The sequence below is a fragment of the Protobothrops mucrosquamatus genome, unplaced genomic scaffold (assembly GCF_001527695.2).
Source record: "Protobothrops mucrosquamatus isolate PMUCROS unplaced genomic scaffold, P.Mucros_1.0 scaffold_226, whole genome shotgun sequence".
Lineage (NCBI taxonomy): Eukaryota > Metazoa > Chordata > Lepidosauria > Squamata > Viperidae > Protobothrops > Protobothrops mucrosquamatus.
The window spans coordinates 201,025-221,805 of NW_015386302.1; the positions used below are offsets into that span (position 1 = coordinate 201,025).

The 20,781-nt window shown below is 40.6% G+C and overlaps 1 protein-coding gene across 1 annotated transcript in view; it reads right to left on the reverse strand.

Moving 5' to 3' along the window:
• Positions 1 to 20,781, reverse strand: part of KAT14 (lysine acetyltransferase 14) — a 110,472-nt gene that overhangs the window by 66,812 nt on the left and 22,879 nt on the right. Inside the window, exons 3-5 of the mRNA XM_015828833.1 lie at positions 11,961 to 12,082; positions 9,488 to 9,669; positions 1,846 to 2,262 (exon numbers count right to left, since the gene is read on the reverse strand). Of these exons, the coding sequence (XP_015684319.1) occupies positions 1,846 to 2,262; positions 9,488 to 9,669; positions 11,961 to 12,082 (721 nt within the window). The remainder of the gene's footprint in view (positions 1 to 1,845; positions 2,263 to 9,487; positions 9,670 to 11,960; positions 12,083 to 20,781) is intronic.

Below are 20,781 nucleotides of genomic sequence, written 5' to 3' on the forward strand. Positions count from 1 at the left end.
GGATCGCTTTAAAGGTGGTAACTAACACCTTAAAGCGCACCCGGAAGACCACTGGTAACCAGTGCAGCTCGCGCAGCAGCGGTGTTACATGGGAGCGACGAGTCCCTCCCAACACCGCCCGCGCGGCCGCATTCTGGACCAGTTGGAGTCTCCGGGTGCTCCTCAGAGGGAGCCCCATGTAGAGAGCATTACAGTAGTTAATTATGCTCTGTCCCCTTGGATGGGTGAGATGATGGTGTCTAAATCTCATTTCAGTTCAGATAGTTTAATACCAGAGATGATTCAACAAACATTATTAATATTAGTAACCTTGGTGTATGCTATTCTAGTACGGTGCACGGGGCAAGTCACTCCAATGATAATTGACACGACTGGCAAAATACTTGGTCAGTCAAGTAATTCTCCATACAGCATAAGAATCATTCTGTGGTGTTGCAGAGACTGAAGAATTACACAGAGTCACAAGTGTCTTCATATAATGTATACCACTCAGGCAATATGAACAAGTACATAAATGAAATGGTACCAGCTTCACCTCGAGCTTAATCCAGACATTGATTTGGAGACTGAAAATATTTAGGATTGTAAAGTAAAGGGCTTATCTGAGGAAGGACAGAAAAGTCCATTGAGAAATGTCTTGTTTTAAGATTTACTCCATCAAGTAACAGCCCAGATATGAGCTATGAAGTGTTACCACATCACTTCCCATAAAATTCTTGCTTGGTAGGCAAGAAACCACCAGGCGGCCATTGCCAGGTTCATTCAGATTTTACCACTGGTTGCTCAGAAAGAAGGTGAATTCTTCCTTCATGCCCTTCTGCTAGTATGCACTACATGTTTTAAAATTAAGTAGAACCTAGAGCACATTTTTTAAAAGCTCTATCAAAATTAAGACAGCCAGGCAGATATACTCAGCAGTAAAATTCCACCAAGACTGAAGATAGTCCTCCAGTAGCAACATCTAGATTCAGAATGGCTCTTTATTGAGTCTTGTGACACTTTAATGCCTGCTGTTTTGCCCAGCACTTCACTCCTAAATTCACTCCATCCAGATAATAGCAGAAATGTCATTTCTAATCCTTGCTGGTGTACTGGCAAATTCAGTTCCAAGCCTCAAAAGAAAAGTCCAAATATAGTGTCCAGAACAATTAGAACACTTCTATGTATTATTCTGAGTTCAGAACATTCAAAACAGCCATTTAAAAATGGCTCCATTTTCCATATCTCAACTTAGAGAAAGTGTACATAGTGCACACCCAATAAAAATTATCATCACATATCATTTTTCTTTTCTTTTATGATAGAATGTTTTAAAAATACTAATCAAATATATATGCTGAACTTTGAAGCTCTGTCAAACCACTTATTGTTAATATTATTACTGCCCAGATTTCCTTCAAAATGAGATCAGCGGCAAATAAATTTAATAATTATAATAATAAAAAATTACACTTCTGTCTATATGAATGTATTTCTGGGCAAAGTATAATTATCATATGTTTAACGTCTTTAAATTTTTCTTAAGATTATCAACCTATTTAGATAAGCCCAAATTGTGGGCTTTTAAAAATGTTTCAATGTTTCCTTTTGCATATTAACCGTTTTATTTTTGTGTCTTAATAAAAAAGGAAAAAATGAATTAATATTTGTTATGCTACATATTAAGTGTTTAGATACACTGTTTCATTTTCTCAAGTGCTGCAATCATGAAAATTATATATTCTTTGTCCTACACATTCTTAACAAACATTACACATCTCAATAGTACAACTACAGCCAAAATATGTTTGTGCAAATGAATCTAGCAAGAATGAACAGATAAGGAAACTTAAAAATTGCTTTTACCATGAAAAAGAGCCTGGGGTGGCATTATATCTGGAATAAGATCAGCTTCTGAAAGCAGGCTAGGTGTAGCTGAATGTGACGCTGGAGTTCCAGGAGCAGAAAAATCCAGAGAGGGAGAAGGAGATGGGCTAGTCAAAGGTGTTTGATCGGAAGAACTGAGGGAGGAAAAGTCAATCACCTCCCCCTTTTCAAGCATAATGTCTGAATGCCTGTTTCGACTGGTGAATTTGATTGGTGTAGAGGATGTACTCCTGTCCAAGAAGCCAGCTGCTTCTTTCTGAGCCCTCCTGATTTCTTTGGCTTCTTGAGTGCGAGACCGTTTTTCCTTCAGCTCCATAGCAGATTCTACTGGATTGCGGCTCACTCGCTTTCTAAGCCCCTCGACTGTAATGATTGGATCTATAGACAGTTTTGAACCTGTTGGAAAACAAGCAGTGAGTTTCTATAACCATAATAACAGTATTACAATGCTGATTACATTACAAGCATTAAAAAAATCAGAGCACGTTTACAGGCGTACATGCTTGCGTACTTTAAATCAAAGTGAGCAATATTCTGTTGATTGAGAGGCTGATATTTAATAATGTGTGGAAGAGAACCAAAAAAAGAATGGTTTAGTGATGGTGCAAAATGAATGAGAACAGGTATATCAATGAGGTTGGCCGTTCCTGGATTTTTTCTTATATGGTCAACTGCACTAAATCTATTTTAGGATTGCACTATATTTTTAATTGTTCCTATATGAAAATAAAGATAAAATTAATTCACTGGTGCAGACAGAAGATACAAGAACATTTGCAGGAATCTAGAATCTAGTAAGAATGAACAGATAAGGAAACTTAAAAATAGCTTCTACCATGAAAAAGGGCCTGAGGTGGCATTATCTCTGGAATTATATCGGTCTAGTCTAACGAAAAGAAGGACTGGAGTGACATGATAGCAGTATTTCAATATTCGAGGGGCTGTCACAGAGAATAGGGGGTTGACCACCAAAGCACCTGAGGGTAAAACAAAAGTAATAGATGGAAGTTTATCAGAGATATTGTAAGGACCTGCCCCAGCTGTCCCTCTCAGGAAAGCATGACTCTTGACTCCATGTGTTTAATCAAAAGAATTTTTACTGAGAGATAGTGGTTGCAGTAAAGCCAAGCAGAATCTAACATTCCTGCGCAAAGCAACAAGCTGTTCTTCCCACTTTGAAATACAAATCCCCTGACCAGTTCACCGGCAGCCAATACAATGCCACAAGGTTGTTTTAGCATTGGACAGATAATGGTTCATCTTTAAGGCACAGCGACCTTGGCAGCAGGCTGGAACTGGCTGGGAAGACGTCTGTCTCATCTCCAAAGATGATCCCCCTCCCTAATTCCCAAGCAGCTTCAGTGTTACAGCAAAAGCGAAAGTATGCAAAGAATGCTTCCTCAGAGGCCTCCTCCCCCTCCACAAAAATGGCACGGCACCTGAAAAAGGGGACCCGACATGCTGCCCCCCCAAAAGAGAGGAATTAAACCTGCTGAAAAAGGGGAGAACAAAAGACAAAATTAAAACAATCACTTAGGTTTATCAGGAAATTGATAATGAAAATGTTTCACTAATCTAGGGACTCTAACATGTCTAGAATCCACCCACTCATTTTGCCCAGAAAGAAAATCCCTCCTAGCTACTAAATACTGAAGATTGCCCCTCTGCCGTTGAGAATCCAAAATTTTCTTCACTTCAAAATGGTGTTCCCCTCTATCATTACAGGCTGGGGAATAGGAGGAGGAACTGGTCTAAAGGGTGAGGAAACCTCAGGTTTCAAAAAACTACAATGAAAAACGGAATGAACACGTCATAGGGACTTTGGCAATTTTAATTCCACCATTATGGGATTAATAAGGCGTTTTATGGGAAAAGACCCCACAAATTTAGGTTCCAATTTTTTGCAGTCACTTTAGTTAAAAGTGACTGCAAGTAACAGGTGGATAGGTAAACACGGTCTCCCAGTTTAAAAGGTTTTGGCTCAGCTCTTTTTTATCGGCTTGTGCTTTATATGAATTACGAGCCTCTACTAGCACTTTTCACACAATGGGCCAGGTGTTTTGCAGTTGAGAGACCCATTCCTTCAAGGATGGCACTCCCAGGTCATCAGTAGGAAGCTGAGGAATAGGCTTAAAGTCTTGACCAGTAGCCACTCGGGAAGGACTGAAACTGGTGCTGCTGTGTACAGAGTTATTGTACACCACATTTGCAAATGGTAAAACATCAGTCCAATTGTCCTGTTGATAATTTATAAAACATCTAAGGTACTGTTCCAACACTGAGACTCTTCATATGCAACCCCCATTTGTTTGGGGGTGGTGACTAGAACTAAGCCCCTGGTCAGTCCCCAAGTCCAAAAAAGCTCTCCAGAATTTAGACGTGAACTGCACCCCCCCATCTGAGATAATCTGTTGAGGTGCTCCATGTAATCGATAAATGTGATGCAAGAATAGTTTTGCAAGGCAGAAGGGATTTTTTGGCAAGGGATAAAATGTACTTGCTTGGAGAATAAATCAGTCACCATCCAAATTACAGTATTTCCCACACTTTCAGGAACTTCAACAATAAAGTCCATCAAGATCTCTCTCCAAGGTGCTGATGGCTCAACGACAGTTTGAAGGAGTCCTGGCGTTTTCCCTTGCCTGCATTTTGCCAATGCATACACTGGACAGCTGGCAACATAGCTTTCAATGTCTTTTTTAAGGGATGGCCACCAAAATTGCCTCTTGACTAGATGCAGCGTTTTGATGAACTCAAAATGACGTGCTGTCTTTGAGTCATGGTAGGTTCTTAACACTATGAGTTTCTGGCTCTCTGGAGCATAAAGTTTCACCCCCACCCAGGCTAGTCCATCTCAAATCAAACAAACACTGCTGTGTGTTTGGAACCACTTGTCATCTTTCAGGGCTGCTTTTAAGGCAGACCTCACATCTTTCAGTATTTTTCTCTTTCTTGAGCCCAGGTAGTCACTTGAGAAGCCAATTGATGGAACAGAAGCACTGGCTGAATTATTTCGGGTTTGGAGCAATTATATTGTGGCATCCATGACAGGGCGTCTGCCAGGAAATACGTTCCCCCAGGGAAATAGCGCAGGGTGAAGTTAAAGCGGTTAAAATATTGTGCCGACTGTGCTTGCTTAGGAGAGAGCTTGCAAGCTGTGTTTAGTGCCTCTAAATTCTTGTGATCAGTCTGCACTTCGAAAGATATTTTACTCCCCTATAAGAAATGCCTCCGTACAAGTAGCGCCCATCTCACAGCTTAACCTCTTTCTCCTACACTTCCCATCATAGTTCCATTTCCGAAAGTTTTTTGGAGGTGTAGGCACAGGGTGTAGCTGTCAGCTTTCATTTTCCTGCAGTAAAACAACTGCCACAGCCACATCTCACTAGCGTCAGCTTGTATAACAAATGGTTTCATTGGGTCAGGGTGTTTTAAGACCAGTTTGGCAGCAAACAAGTGCTTAAGTTTCTCAAAAGCGGCTTGGCATTCCATGGACAAATTAAGTTTATAATGGGGAGGGCTATTTGAGCAAACGAGGGGATGAATTGCCGATAAAAGTTAGCAAATCCTAGGAAACTTTGCTTCCTAGTGCCAGTCCAGCACTGTTCTTTCTCCAGATCCATTTTGATCCCCCCCTCATGCAAAATACGGTCAGGGCTTTTCAACCTTTTCACAGATTATACCAGTGATGGCAAACCTTTTAGAGACCGAGTGCCCAAACTGCAACCCAAAATCCACTTATCGCCGGATGCCAGGTGGGCGTGGCCAACTAGGTGGGCGTGGCTGTGGTGGTCATGGCAGACTGGGTGGGTGTGGCCAAGGTGGGCGTGGTCACCTCGATGTTGCTCAATGGGAGGGATGCCTGTGGGGGCCAGGCAGGGTTGGGATCTCTGGCAGGTGGGACGGTGGGTAGGAGGCTCGTCCTGCGGGGTGAGGCAAGGCAAGGCGAGGCAAGGCGGGGGTGCCATTGTCGCAGGGCAAGGCAAGGCAGGGGCGGTTGCTGCCTGAAACCATCGGCCCCCGCACACAGAGGCCAGCGAGCGCATGGGGGTTGACAGTATCCGTCAGCAGCCACAGCCTGACGGCCCCTCGACCGATGCACTCTGGGGCTCCACAGCCCACCGCCAGCAGTTCAGAGAAGCCACCTCTGAGCTGGACGGCAATGAGGAGGCGATGCAGTGGGTTGTGCCCAGGAAAAGGAGAACATGTGAGGCCAGGAGGGATGGGACGGGGGGGAAGGAAACCAGCCGTGCCAGGATGGGACCCCAGCCACGTGAGATCTCAGCGAGTTAGCAGGCGGCTGGTTGAAGAGGGACAGTTGCCATTTCTGGGGCATGGCGTGTGTGCCCACAGAGAGAGCTCTGAGTGCCACCTGTGGCACGCATGCCATAGGTTCGCCACCACTGGATTATACCATTTTTAGGACATGACAATATTCGAATACCACCAGTGCTTAGCAAGGTGTCAAAAACTTGATGACTAAAAAAAGGGAGAGATTTTGGGTTTTACTAATTAGATTCATTTGTTGTTATAGAAATGGCTAGTTTATACTATTATGGAAAAGTAAAAAGTTGAGGTTCAATGTTAATGCTTCCTTCTACTGCAACAGAGGAAGTATGTTCTTTTTCCCTTCTCCCCCTCACTTTCCCCCTCTTTTTCCTCCCCACTGTGTCCTACTATTTGCTTTTGTATTTTTGCATTTTATTCTATAATCTAATAAAATGTTACAAACCATTAAAAAAAGGAAAAAAGTACTGGTTTTAATTTCTTCGGTAGCAGTTCATTTGTATGATGATTTAGCCATATTTATTAATATGCACCATTACTTTGGTGGTCAGCCGGCTGGTCGGCCCTTCTTTCTCTCTCTTTTTCCTCCCTGCCTGCTGTGCTCTCCTTCCACAGCTTCTTCTATCCTGTCTCCTCTCTACTCCTTGCCTGCTGGGCTCTCCTTCCACAGTTTCTTCTTCCTCCCCTTCTCTTTCCCTGTTGTTTTTTCCCCTCTCCCGCCAAAACCACTTTTTTTTATATCTTCTCCTCTTTCTCTCCCCTCCTTTTTTCTTTGGTGCACCTCCAGCTGACTCTTCTCCTCAAGGCTGTGCTTCTCTGTCTCTCTTTTTCTCTCCCCTTCTCTTTCTCCCCAATTGACTTTTTTTTCTCTCCCTTTCCCACCAAAACCTCCTCTCTCCCCGTCCTCCTTTTCTCTTTGGTGCACCTCCAGCTACGTGCTACTTCTGGAAGAGCAACCGCTGGAGGCCGGTGGGGCTTCTGCTGAGCCCCAACAGCCCTGTAGAAGCATCGATCAGCTTGTAGCCGCGCACTGATCCTGTGGTTTCTGCCGAGTCCCACAGCCCTGCAGCTCCAGCTGTCTTTCCCTCTGGCTTGTGCAGTGCTGCCGTCGCTTCAACTCATTCCCCACCCCTGCTACATGCATACCACCTGCCAGGTGCTAAAGCCCTGGCCTAGGTAGTCTATTTTACTCTGGTGAAATTCACATTTACAGAGTTTGGTGGCTTGTCACATTTGGAGGACCGCCCTCACAAGCTTCACATTGCTCTGCTTTGATTTCAGTATAGATTAAAATGTCAACCAAAAACACAAGCACCCTCATTAATTAATTGCATAAAACGTCTGGGGGCCCTTGCAGTCCAAAAGGGAGCACCCTGAATTGGAAAGAAAACAGTGGGCAGTTAAAAGCAATGTTCCACTCATCCCCCTCTCTGATTCTAACTTGATAATAAGCTACCCGTAAGTCCAGCTTATTGAAGATTTTGCCCTTAATGAGGTGGGCCAGCATGTCTTTCATCAGAGGGAGGGGGTATACTTTTCCACGCACACAGCGTTTAACCCTCTATAGTCCATACATAGACGAAGGGTCTCATCTTTTCTTTCTTGGAATAAGACTAGGGCCGTGACCCTAGATCGTGCTGGCTGGATGAAACCTCGAGCCAATTTTTTATCAATGAACAGCCGGAGCTCCTTCAGCTCTCTAGGAGTCATTGAATATAGTTTCAGTTTTGGCAACTTGGTGCCAGGCAAGAACTCTATAGCACAATCTGTTGGTCTGTGAGGGGGGAGTTCATCCTATCCCCTCTCGCTAAATACATCTCGAAAGTCTCGATATTTCTTGGGAATGACAGGGAGATCCTTTCCTTGCATCACCGCCCCAGCTCAGTTTTGGGGGCGGCCGCCTTAATTGGTTTGAGCCAGGGCTGGGAAGAGCAGCTTTTCGATGAATCTCCCAGGCTGGCAGCCTCCTCCGTCCATTCAGAGACATCCACTGTGGGGTTCACCTTGGCAGAGGCTTCCCCTCCAGCACTCAACTTCCTCTTGGTCACTGCCTTGTGCTGATATTCCTTGCACAGTCCCAACAGTAGAAGTAAAAGCCTCTCCGGGTTGACCACTATTGCAGATTCCACTTAATGTAAGGACCTGCCTCAGCTGTCTCTCTCAGGAAAGCATGACTCTTGACTCCATGTGTTTAATCAAAAGAACTTTTACTGAGAGGTAGTGGTTGCAGTAAAGCCAAGCAGAATCTAACATTCCCACGCAAAGCAACAAGCTATTCTTCCCACTTTGAAATCCAACTACGCTGACCAGTTCACCAACAGCCAATACAGTGCCACAAGGTTGTTTTGAGAACATCGAAGCATAGGACAGATAATGGTTCATCTTTAAGGCACAGCGACCTTGGCAGCAGGCTGGAACTGGCTGGGAAGAAGTCTGTCTCATCTCCAAAGATGATGCCCCTTCCTAATTCCCAAGCAGCTATAGCATTACAGCATTCTTATGTATGCAAAGTATGCAAAGAATGCTTCCCCAAAGAGGCCTCCTCCCCTCTCTACCAGAATGGCAGGGCACCTGAAAAAGGGAACCTGACAGATATCCAACTATTAATTAATTATTAAGGAGAAATTTCCTGTCAGCCAGAACAATTAATTAGTGGAATGGCTTACCTCCAGAAGTTGTAGATAACTGGAAGTTTTTAAAAGCGATTGGACAACCATTTCCCAAATGATATAGGGTCTCCTGACTGAGCGGAGGGTTGGACTAGAAGACTCCAAGGTCCCTTCCAACCCTATTATTCTGTATAGATAGTCTTCAACTTACAACCACTATTGAGATCAAAATTTCTGTTGCTAAGCAAGGCAATTGTTAAGTTGCCCAATTTTACATTTTTTCTTGCCATAGTTGTTAAGTGAGTCATTGCAATTGTTGAATTAGTAACAGAGCTGTAAAGTGAATCTGGCTTCCCCACTGACTTTGCTTGTATAAAGTTGCAAAAGGTGATCACATGATTCTGGGACACTGCAACTGTCATAAATATGAACCAGTTGCCAAGCATCTCAATTTTGATCACATGACCATAAGAATGCTGCAATGGTCATAAGCGTGAAAAAGTCATAAGTCACTTTTTTCAGTGCCATTATAACTTTGAATGAACTGTTGTAAGTTGAGGACTATCTGTATTTTGTACCTTTATATTGTGATACATAAAATTTACTCTCAATTAAATTTTCAAAGCTTGCACACATTCCCTTTCCACTCCCCCAAATGCCTGTGAACCTAAGCTTAGCTTGAATCTTGAAATACACTGATTTATATGCAGTTTATAGAGCCCTACCTTTTGCTTTTAGGGAAGACACAGAAAGTTTCTCTCCTTCAGGCTTCATTATAGGGGGCCTATTGTGAACAAGTTTCCACCATCCTGGTTCTCCAAATTCCTGAGCCCCTGAGCGAAAATACAGAGGGCTTCCCACAGAAAGGCAACCAGCAACAGTGCTCCACCATGTAGATGTCTTCTTTCTAAACAATTAGAAAGGATTAAGGAGTTTAGCATTATGATTTTTAAATAACATCTTAATATAACATTTATACCAACATCTAATAACATAAAGCTTTATAAACTACAAGCATTATTCAATATCCTTGTTTAATAACCACTCATTCAACGGCTATTCAAAGTCATGATGGTGCTAAACAAGTGGTATTCACAACCGGTCCTCAAAGTTCCAATTGCCCCAGGATCCCTGTAGTCACGTGACTGCAATCTGGGTGCTTGGCAACCATTTGCTACCTCCCCTGCTGGCTTCCAACAAAGTCAATGTGGAAGCGTGAAAGGAAGTTTGCAAGTTGCTTTTGTGAGTTGCTTGCACCCTTGCGGCTTTTTCTCCTAAGGAATCTGGCTACAATAGGTACAAGATTCTAGAGATCTTGTACTCCATAGTACATGTGTGCTCATAACATCCTCGTCTAGTGGCAGCCCCCTGCACATCCTCCCTCACCTGGTAGCAGCTACCCCTGGTCCTGCCATACATTGCAATGCAGCAGCCTCTTATCCGTCCACTAGCATGCTTGCGGCTGGCTGCCTTGGACTTGCAATTTCCTGCCAGCTTCCCCATTGATTTGGCTTATTGGCAACCAGCAAGAAATTGTGAGCATTCCCTGCTTAATGACAGCAGCAGGGACTGCAGGGTTTGCCATCACTAAGCAATGCAGTCATGTGAGATCACACTTTATGACTGCACTGAATAACAACAGAAATTCTAATCCCAATTACAATCATTAACTAATGTCAGTCTGTAATAGCTATTTTTGTTGTCCTCCAGTTCATAAGTATCTGGCATTGAGTCCTTCAGATCAAAATTAGCCTGTAAAGTTAACTCCTATGGTAAAGCATAGTATTTTTAACATGTCAATTATTAGATAAATTCACCGATTTCTTCTTTAAAAAACACACAGGAATCCAAAAGATAGTAAAAAGATTTTCCTGAACTTTCCAATTTTAAATCTATTAAAATATGACATATACATGCTAAAATGGATGTCCAGATCCTTATTTCTGTTTCTATGTGCTTTTTAATATCTAGAGGTAGTTCTCACTTAACAGCCACAATTGAAATGTGCAATTCTGTCACTAATCCAGTTAAGTGAAATATCACATGACTGCCACAAACCTACTTTTGCAGTTATTAAGCAAATCAATCACAGTCTTTAAGCAAGACATCACATGGCCATGAAATAAAATTTTACTGTTCCACTGACTTTGCTTGTTGGAAGTTGGCTGAGAAGAGTGCAAATGGCAATCATATGACCATGGGACACTGTGACCATCATAAGTACAAGTACTAGTTGTAAAGTTACCTTTTCAATGCTTTCATAACTTTGAATGATCTCTAAGTAGGGTAGATGTTAAGTGACGACCACCTGCATTTTTTTATTTTAACAACTACTCCTAAATTATTATTATAGGCTTATTAAAAATTGTTTAATTCTCTAGAAGGAATTCTGGAAAATTTCTAATTGCTGATTCATAGCTAGACATCAAAACGTATTTTAACTCAACATACTTTTATTCAACACTTTTGATCAATGGCACCTGTACTGCAATTTTTCAAATAATAAAAGTTCATCATTTAATATTTTAAATAAACAAAAAAGTGAACACCATACTCCACATAGATTCTCCAACCCAAAAATTGCTTTGCTGTTTTAAAAAAATTCATTCACCCATAATGGGATGTGCTTTGTGGTTTTTAAAATACAATGCAGTATAAACTCACTTAGTTTAATTAACTAATTAGGACACAGGTGTCAAATATGAACAAACTGATTAAATTGGACAGTAGTCCTGTGACAATTTGCATAAATACATTATGTCAATTTCCTGTTGCAGAATATTAATCCATTCTATGCTAAGTTCACTGAATTGAAAGCCAATTCACCGATATTTCATGTACCATATATTGAAGAAAGCTACAATAATTGAAAGTATAGCAACTACAGTATAAGCAGGCGATTTATAACTATGAAAATATCAGAGCATTTTATTTTACTAGGATTGTTGGTATACTAGAGATTTCCTTGAATCGTATTTGGTTAACATTTCAACTACTTGACACAACATATTTGTAAAAAAAAGAATGACTTTATGATTATGCTTTACAAAGTTTTTTTATATGCTTTGCAAGTTCTGAAGCTTGTGTCCTTTTTCTCTCCCAAGAATTAAAAATAATATTACTGAAACTATTTTCCACATCAACATTGAGTATTTAAATTATCACACTACTTGTATACAATGTATTTGTAATAATTACCTGTTTCCTAGTAGATAACTCCAGTGTTTTTCAATAAAAGCACAAATGTCTTCTTTCCATCGGAAATAACCTTGGCGACCAATTCCTTCTAGAGACAGATTATACATAGCCAGCATGACAACCTATTTTACAAACAGAAATGCTAATATTAACACCTTAAAATTTAAGTCCTTATGTATAAAAACATTCTAAGTCTTCTAAACTTGGTATCATAAAACTTAAAAATTCCCAGAGATGAATTACTGATGCAATTCTACGTTCAATTTCCCAATTTAATAATATCTCAAGCCACAGAAAACCCAAACATTCATCTTCCAAAAGCTCAGAAGTATTTCTAGGTATCATGATAAACACATTCCTGACTTTGTCCCTTCCTTCACCCATTGCCAGATAATAAAATAAAAATATTCTGAAGTAATTGGCAGAAGTGATCTTGCAATTACTATAATCTTTGAAAATTCTGGGAGGGTTGGTGAGGTGCCCCAAAAAACCCCAAAAAAACCCCAACCCCCAACAACAGCAGACTCCCAATATTGCAAAAGGAAAGAGAAATAGTATGGATGCAAAAGGCAGGGGTGTCAAACTGCCGGCCCATGGGCCGGTTGCATTCTACAGAGGCCGCACCTACCCCAACTCCAGTAATGCAAATAAAGTCATGATACATCATGACACAACACGTGATGAGTTTGACACCCGTGCAATAAAGTATTTGATAAGATCTCTTGTGATATTTGGAGAAGATAAATATCAGTTAAATGGTACCTCGACTTACAACGGTTCATTTAGTGACTGTTTGAAATAAAAAAAGGCACTGGAAGTTACAATGGCACTGATTTATGACCATTTTTCAGGACCCCCATGGTAACGTGCTCAAAATTCGGACTCTTGGCAACTGGCATGTTGTTGCAATGTCCTGGGATCATGTGATCATCTTTTGTGACCTTCTGACAAGCAAAATGAATGGGGAAGTATGATTCATTCAACAACCATGTTACCAATTTAATAACTGCAGTGATTCACAACAATTGTGGCAAGGAAGGTTGTAAAATGGGGCAAAACTCACTTAACAGAAATTTTGAACTCAATTGTGGTCGTACGTTGAGGACTACTTGTACAGTCAAATGGATTTGTTGGTTGACAGATACATCCACAGAATGTTCATAAATGGATTTAAATTATTCTGGGAGAAAAAATAAAATGGGGTATTCCAGGACTCTATTCTCAGCTCAATGCTATTAAACATTTTAATAAGACACTTAGAGGAGAAAATGGAAGGAAAGCTTATTACATTTTCAGATGCTACTAAGCCAGTGGGATTGGCTAATTACTTTAGAAATTACCGTATTTTCCGGCGTATAAGACGACTGGGCGTATAAGACGACCCCCAACTTTTCCAGTTAAAATATAGAGTTTGAGCGAGAGGGGGGGGGGGAGAGAAAACTTGATGAGTAATATGGCAAACCACATGTGTAAAGGAATAAAATAGAATACCCGTATTTTCCGGCATATAAGACGACTGGGCGTATAAGACGACCCCCGACTTTTGAGAAGATTTTCAGGGTTTAGAAAGTCGTCTTATACGCCGGAAAATACGGTAATCATAATTCAAATTACCTTGACAGGCTTCAAAATAGCCCAAATACAACAGGCTGATGTTGAAAAATGACAAATGTAAGAACTTTCATTCAGCTAGAAAAAGTTTAATACATAGATATAGGATTGGGAAGATTTGGCCTGTGGCAACAAAACAAATTTAGGAATACTAGTACAGGGCTTTTCAACCAGTGGTACAGGTACCACCTGTGGTACATTGGCACCTGGCAGGTGGTACGCGACCATCCTAGAAAAGTGGTAGCGAGGGAGGGGAATGAGCTCAACCGGTGGCAGCACTGCACAAGCCTGAGCAAGAGATGGCTGGAGCTGCAGGGCTATCAGGACTCAGCGGAAGCGCCAGGATCAGTGCCGCTTTCCAGCTGATCGGCGCTTCTTCGAGGCTGTCAGCGCTCAGTGGAAGCGCCAGGATCAGCGCCAGGTTCCAGCTGGAGCTCGGCGCTGATCCTGGTGCTTCTGCTGAGCCCTGAAGAAGCACCAATCAGCTGGAAAGCAGCACTGATCCTGGCGCTTCTGCTGAGCCCAGAAGAAGCACCGATCAGCTGGAATGTTGCAGCATCTCCAGGGTCTTGTGATTTACATTCAGATGCTTGGCAACTGATTCATATTTATGACGGTCACAGTGTCCCGGGGTCATGTAAAGTGACCAAAACCTGCTGCAACCACCCAGCAGACAGGGGGAATAAAAACCAAACAACCCCCACCCCACCCCCACTGCTAATCCTCAACAGAAATGCTCACAACAATGAAAACCTCGGACAGGAGGAAGAGCGCCGCCGGGTGGGCAGGCAGGTGTCTTGCTTGGCTGTGGCTTGGGGGGCACTTTTTTCATTGCCATTGTAACTTCGAACAGTCACTAAGCGAACTGTTGTAAGTTGAGAACTACCTGTACTTTATCACTTTTTTCTTTTTTTTCTTTTTTTGGTCATCAAGTTTTTGACACCTTGCTAGGGGACTGGTGGTTCTCGGATATTGCCACATCCTAAAAGTGGTACAATGGGTGAAAAGGTTGAAAAGGTTTGTACTAGTAGATGATCAGGATCTAGGGATACTATTAGGCCACTGTTGAACATGAGCAATTCATTGCAATACAGCAGCTAAAATGATCAGTGAAATCTTGGCTGCATTTTCAGAAGCATTGCATTCATATCATAGATGATAATAACTGGTTATGCTACACTTGGATTACAATATCCAATCCAGGGAACCACACTTTAAAAGAGATTCAACATTATTATGCCCTCCTTTTCCTGTATTTCTTGTATTTTGTGTGGCTGTCTTTTTTAATAAAATAGTAAGATACATTTATAATTAAACCCAGTAAAAAAAAAGGAAACATTGGATTTGAATAAAGATTTAAAAATTAGCTTGCTCTTACTACATGGTTTCATTCTTTGAACTTAATTGCTGGACAGGGAATATATGAGAATATAGCAGTACAGGTAGTCCTCAAATAATAATTGGAGCCTGCCCATTATGATTATAAATTGTAACAGTCCTAAAGCTGGTTGGCTATGTGACTGACCTGATTTTACACCATTTTTTGACAGTGGTTGTTAAGCAAACGCCATGGTTGTTAAGCGAATCCATTTTGGGGTAGGGCAGTTTTGCCAAAAACATGAGGTGCCAATTTTCAGCAAAACCATCATGAAACACAATCACATGACCACAGGGAAGGAGGCTAATTATCAGAACTATGGATCCAGTCGTACGTTTGAATGGTCATTAAGCAACCGGTCATAAATCGAGGATTTCCTATAAATGATTTTTTTTTGGGCCACCTCATACATTTAACACAACTATGCCATAGCTCACAAGGATTGTTTCTGTGTTAATTTGTAATACCTTTCTCAGTCCAAATTTTATAAGATCATGAGTCTGTTGTAACATTTGAAATTAATTTTCAGTTCCATAGCAATACTGGTCTTTGTGCTATAAAGAATAATTTTAAAAATTGGGCCCTGCAGCACTTCAGATTCTATTTGAAAATGATTATTTGAAGGGCATGGAGACCCAATATGTATAGCCTGTATTGCAAATCATGCTCAGAATGATATGCTATTCTTTCTTGGAGCAGTAAAGTAAATCAAAATTAGCTATTAATGTAATATAATGTAATATAACATTACATAATATAACATAATATAAATTCACATCATATATAAGACAATACACAGAACTTCTTATCCTTCAGTTCATAGGCATTATCCCCCACCAGGTCAAGATCAGGAAGCTTTTTTCAGACCAGACTGGTGGACTTATGATCATATAAAAATTTCTAATCAAGTTGAACCTAGTCTCAGGTAAAAAGAAGAGTTGGAATCAGAAGGACATGTCTGTCACTAGCTTACATACTTAAAATTGAAGGAAATATTTAATCTAGACAAAAAAGTTAAGGATTTGAATCTGTAAAAAAAAGAATTTGTAATTGTATTGTGAAATTATAATAAACATGTTATTGCTAACATTAATAAAATGTTGTTGAAACTGATTATGGAAACGAATATGTGAAACATTATATTATTCAATAGGCAGAATAACAAAATAAGAGTTAGAAGGCATCTTGGAGGTCTCCTACTTCAACCAACTGCACAAGCACGAGATCTTATATGATTCTGGACAAATGGCTCTTCTTAAAAAACACTAGTGACGGAGCACCTACAACACTGGTTAATTGTTCTGTCAGGAAATTTCTCCTTAGTTCTCTCCTTGATTAGTTTCCATCCACTACTTTATGTCCTGCCTTCTGGTGCTTTGGAAAATAGGTTGACCCCCCCCACTTCTTTGTGGCAGCCCCTCAATTATTGGACCACTGCTATCATGTCACTCCTAGTCCTTCTTTTAATCCTAGACATATCCAATTCCTGTAATCTTTCTTCATGTTTTAGCCTCCAGCCCCCTAATCATCTTTGTTGCTCTTCTCTGCACTTTTTCCAGAGTCTCAGCATCTTTTTTATATTGTAGCAACCAAAACTGGATGCAATATTCCAAGTGTGATCTTACCAAGGCATTATAAATTGGTATTAACACTTCACATAATCTTGATCATGTCTCTGGTTTTTTTAAACAATAACAATCTCCAGTGCCTGGTGTACAGTGTGTTGTCTTGGTTTATATATTTGAGGGGAGGAAAAATAATAATAATAAATTAACAGTCAATAATGATTAAATTTGATAATTCCATGATTAGTATATTAATTAATAATATATTTCTTTGATCTTCCCTTCTCCCATTTGTATTCTTCTTCAACCTTAAACAAATATAATTTTTAATATTTTCAATATATAAATGATTAAATATAGACATTTCTCATATTTATACAGATAATGATAACATCTATGTATAACATTTTTATCAGCTTACATTATTCTTATAACCATCATCTCATTAGTTCACCATGCATCCTATTTTCGTAATTTTTGTTTAAGCTTAATTTCCCCTGTTATTCAATCCATTCTTATCAGTCATGATTTTCTCAATGTTGATCATCTAAATATCCAAATTTTTCCATTTAGGTACACCATCTCAATATTTTCATATTCCATGTATTATAAAAATACTGTGCTTCTTATCTATCTTATAACATCTGGGTATAACATCCTTTCTAATCAGCTTATATTTCACTTATATTTATAAAAGTTACATCATCCCAATATTTTTACATTTCATATATTGTAAAACATACTATATTACTTAAATCTCTACTCCCTCTTGTTATAGGGCCCCTTTATGTTCAAAGTTCTCTATTCTTTTAACCATATTCAAACAAGTGTTTACTCATGTAATACTCCATCTGGTAGGGCGAGTCAAATCTTTTGAATCGGTCTCTAGCCTTCTTCTTTTGCCAAATAGCTTTCCAAGTTGATATATTCTGCTTACCCGGCAGTCCCTGTGTTTTTGCAAGTATTGTTGGGAATACAGAAGATAGAATAGGTAGGATATATACTTTCTGTCTCCCAAACTTTAATAATTCTCCTGGGAATTCTATAGTCCACTCCATTTTTACTGTTATATCAAGTCTTGTAATTTTTTCCTGTTTGTGTTGGATTATAATTCTTTTCATTTGTAGCTTTGTCGATATGATCATGTTCTCCTAATTTGTGTTCTGTTATCTGATTTGTTTGTTCATTCGCCATCATTTTCTGGGTGTTTTTGATTGTAGATTTAGATTAGAGATGTGCTTATTTATGTCGTCAAAGTTGTTCTGAATTTCCTCGTGGTTTAAATCTATTGTCATTTGTATCTGTCGTAACGCTGCATACATTTCCTCTTGGAAAGTATTTGTCTTGCCTTGAAATATTGCTTCTGAGAGTCTTTGATGTTCCAGGCTAAATCCTTCAGGGATGAAAATTGAATGTGATGTCCTGTTATTTGTTGATAAGTGTATGCTATCCATGTTGTCTCCCCCCTTCAAATAGTCTTTCATCAATATTTTAGTTCAGGGGTTAATCATCAATCAGTCAAAATTATAATTCAGTATGTTAAGCCACCTTAAGTCCTTCCTGTAGATTCTTCTCTAAAAGATTAGTCAAGAGCCAAAGTTTTTCTTTTTCTCTAAACAATTCTTAAATTTAGTCAACAGTCCAAGTATTTTTCTTTCAGACACTTTTTAATCTTATGGCTGGGCCAGCTCTTTGTTCCCAGTAGTCTTCAAGGTCATATAAAATTTAAGGGAACAGATTATTCTTTGTTTCTAGGCATCCTGCCAGTTTCTGAGTCATTATTGTTAGTGTTCTGTGCTCTGATTCTCCACTAGGTGTCAGTAATTGTTCATTTTCCAGTTTTTTCAGACAAAAAATTATTATTGTTATATAGGGAAGCGCAAGTGCCTCTCTCTGTCTCTGTCTCTCTGCAAATGGCAGAGGAGGCTGGGAGCCACAAGAGAAAGCTCAAAGAGCCACATGCGGCTCCGCAGCCAAGGGTTGCCGACCCGTGGGCTAGACGCTGATGCCACGCTAGTCTTTCTCCTGTCGGGTCAGAGGGCTTCCCCCAGATTGAATGAAACAACCACCATCGTTTTGTGATCAACGGAGCGTCCCTCCTTCATGGTCACCTCTTCTGGGCAATTTCAGATCCATTTAGGGTCCCCTGGCAGGACCAAACTGGCCGCGGAACTTCGCTATCCCGTGGCTGCGTGCTATGGCGCAAAACCGGAAGTCCTTGATTATGTCTCCGTTAATGCAACCTAGGATTGCATTGGGGTTTTATGGCTGCAGGACACTGCTGGCTCAGAGTTAAGTGGTTATCTACTAGGACTCCTAAACCCCTCTCTCAGTTGCTACTATTGAGCCAGGTTCCACTAATTCTATACCTGTACATTTGGTTTTTCTTGCCTAAACATAAAATCTTATTTTTTTCATCATTGGTTTCGTTTTGTTAGATAGGGCCCAATGTTCAAGTCTCTGAAGATCCTTCTGGATCCTGAGCCTATCTTCTGGGGTGTTGGCTATTCCTGCTAGCTTGGTGTTGTCTGCAGATTTGATGAGTTCCCCTTCTATTCCATCATCTAAATCATTTATGAAGGTATTGAAGAGTACTGGGCCTAAGACAAAAACTTGGGAGTACCCCAGTGCAGATGTAGTTTTATTATGGACTACATCAGGGATGTCAAACTCGCAACATCACATGATGTGTCGCAACGTATCGTGACTTTTTCCCCATTGTCGGCAATGGGGTGGGTGCGGTTTTGGTGTGACGCATCAGGCCCATGGGCCGGCAGTTTGACACCCCTGGACTACATGTTGAGTGTGGTTTGTCAGCAAGTTATCAATCCATCTGGGGATGATGCTGTCTATTCCACATTTTTCTAATTTATTAAGAAGTAGTTTGCGGTCTGCTTTATCATGTCCACAGCATTTTGCTGGTCCACTAATGTAGTCACTTTATCAAAGAATAAAATTTGTTTGGCATGATCTAATTTTGGCAAAGCTGTATTGGCTTCAGGTTATAACTTTGCTTGCTTTGCTTATTTGCAGGTCTGTTACTCGATTATCTTTTCCAGGATCATCCCAAATATTGATGTCAGGCTGATTAGTGTATAATCAGTAGTTTCCTGGATGCGATTCCCCCCCCCCATTTTGTGAAGTTGGCAACCATATCAGCTCTTTTCCAGGTCTCTGGTAGTTCCCTGGTGCTCCAAGATCTTTGAAAGATATGGTTCTGTTAGACCTTCATTTACTATATGGCTTTTCTTTCTATGTTTGGGTTTGCCATTTTGTTGGGGGGGGGGAGGAAGATGCTGTGCTATTCTGCTGGGAGGGTGGTATGGAGTGTAAATGTAAGAAAGAATATGCCCTGAGCCATCTGTTTTATCTCCGTGCCTAGGGGAGGAGATCAAGAGGCCGAGAGGAGGCTTCCGATTTTGACGTCGTGGCGATGCAGACGCAGGAAGATGGGGCTCCGTCTTTCGTGTTTGGTTTCGCTCTGCTGGGGGACCCTGGAAAGGGTTGAAAGTCGCCCCGTAGAGGCGGCAAGCAAGGAAGGGACTCTCATTGATCACGGGGGGGGAGGGTGGAAGCCCTCCCATTTGATCTGAGGAAGCCCTCCAAACCGGTAGGGGAAAGACTGGCTGCATTCGTGTAGCCAGTCTGAAGCTGCTGACAACAGAAGACAACAAGCACTACCAAGCAATTTTACAGCAACATAGATGAAACTAGGTGACATTTGATCCTCTCTTTATGATTTTAAGACCTCTTCCTGAAAATCTGCCCAAAGTACTCCCCCATGATGAAAGAGGGAAAGGGAATTTCCGCCCCATTCCCTCAGAAAAGAAAAGCGGCAAATTAATTACTTGGGGAAAATGGCAAAACCTATAAGACTTATTTGGAATTTGATGACAAGGGAGTTAATGAGAGTATACGGAGAAGAAAAAGGAAAGGGCTGGGTGCTAATGTCAAGGATAAGCCAAGAACGCAGCTTAATCAGCAGGGACCAATGACACGGTCCAGAAGCCGGATGCAGGCGCTGGGTTATCTTATATAGGTTGCTCCCATTGACTAGCTTTAAGAACCCTGACAATGTCGGTTTTATTAAAATTTTTCTAGTTTTCATTTTCCTAGTGGTCGAGATTTATTTGTTTTGCGACATGGATATACCCGGGAATCGTATTTTTACTGACATTATTAACTATATATATATAAACCTCAGAAAACATATATATATATATATATATATATATATATATATATATATATATATATATATATATAT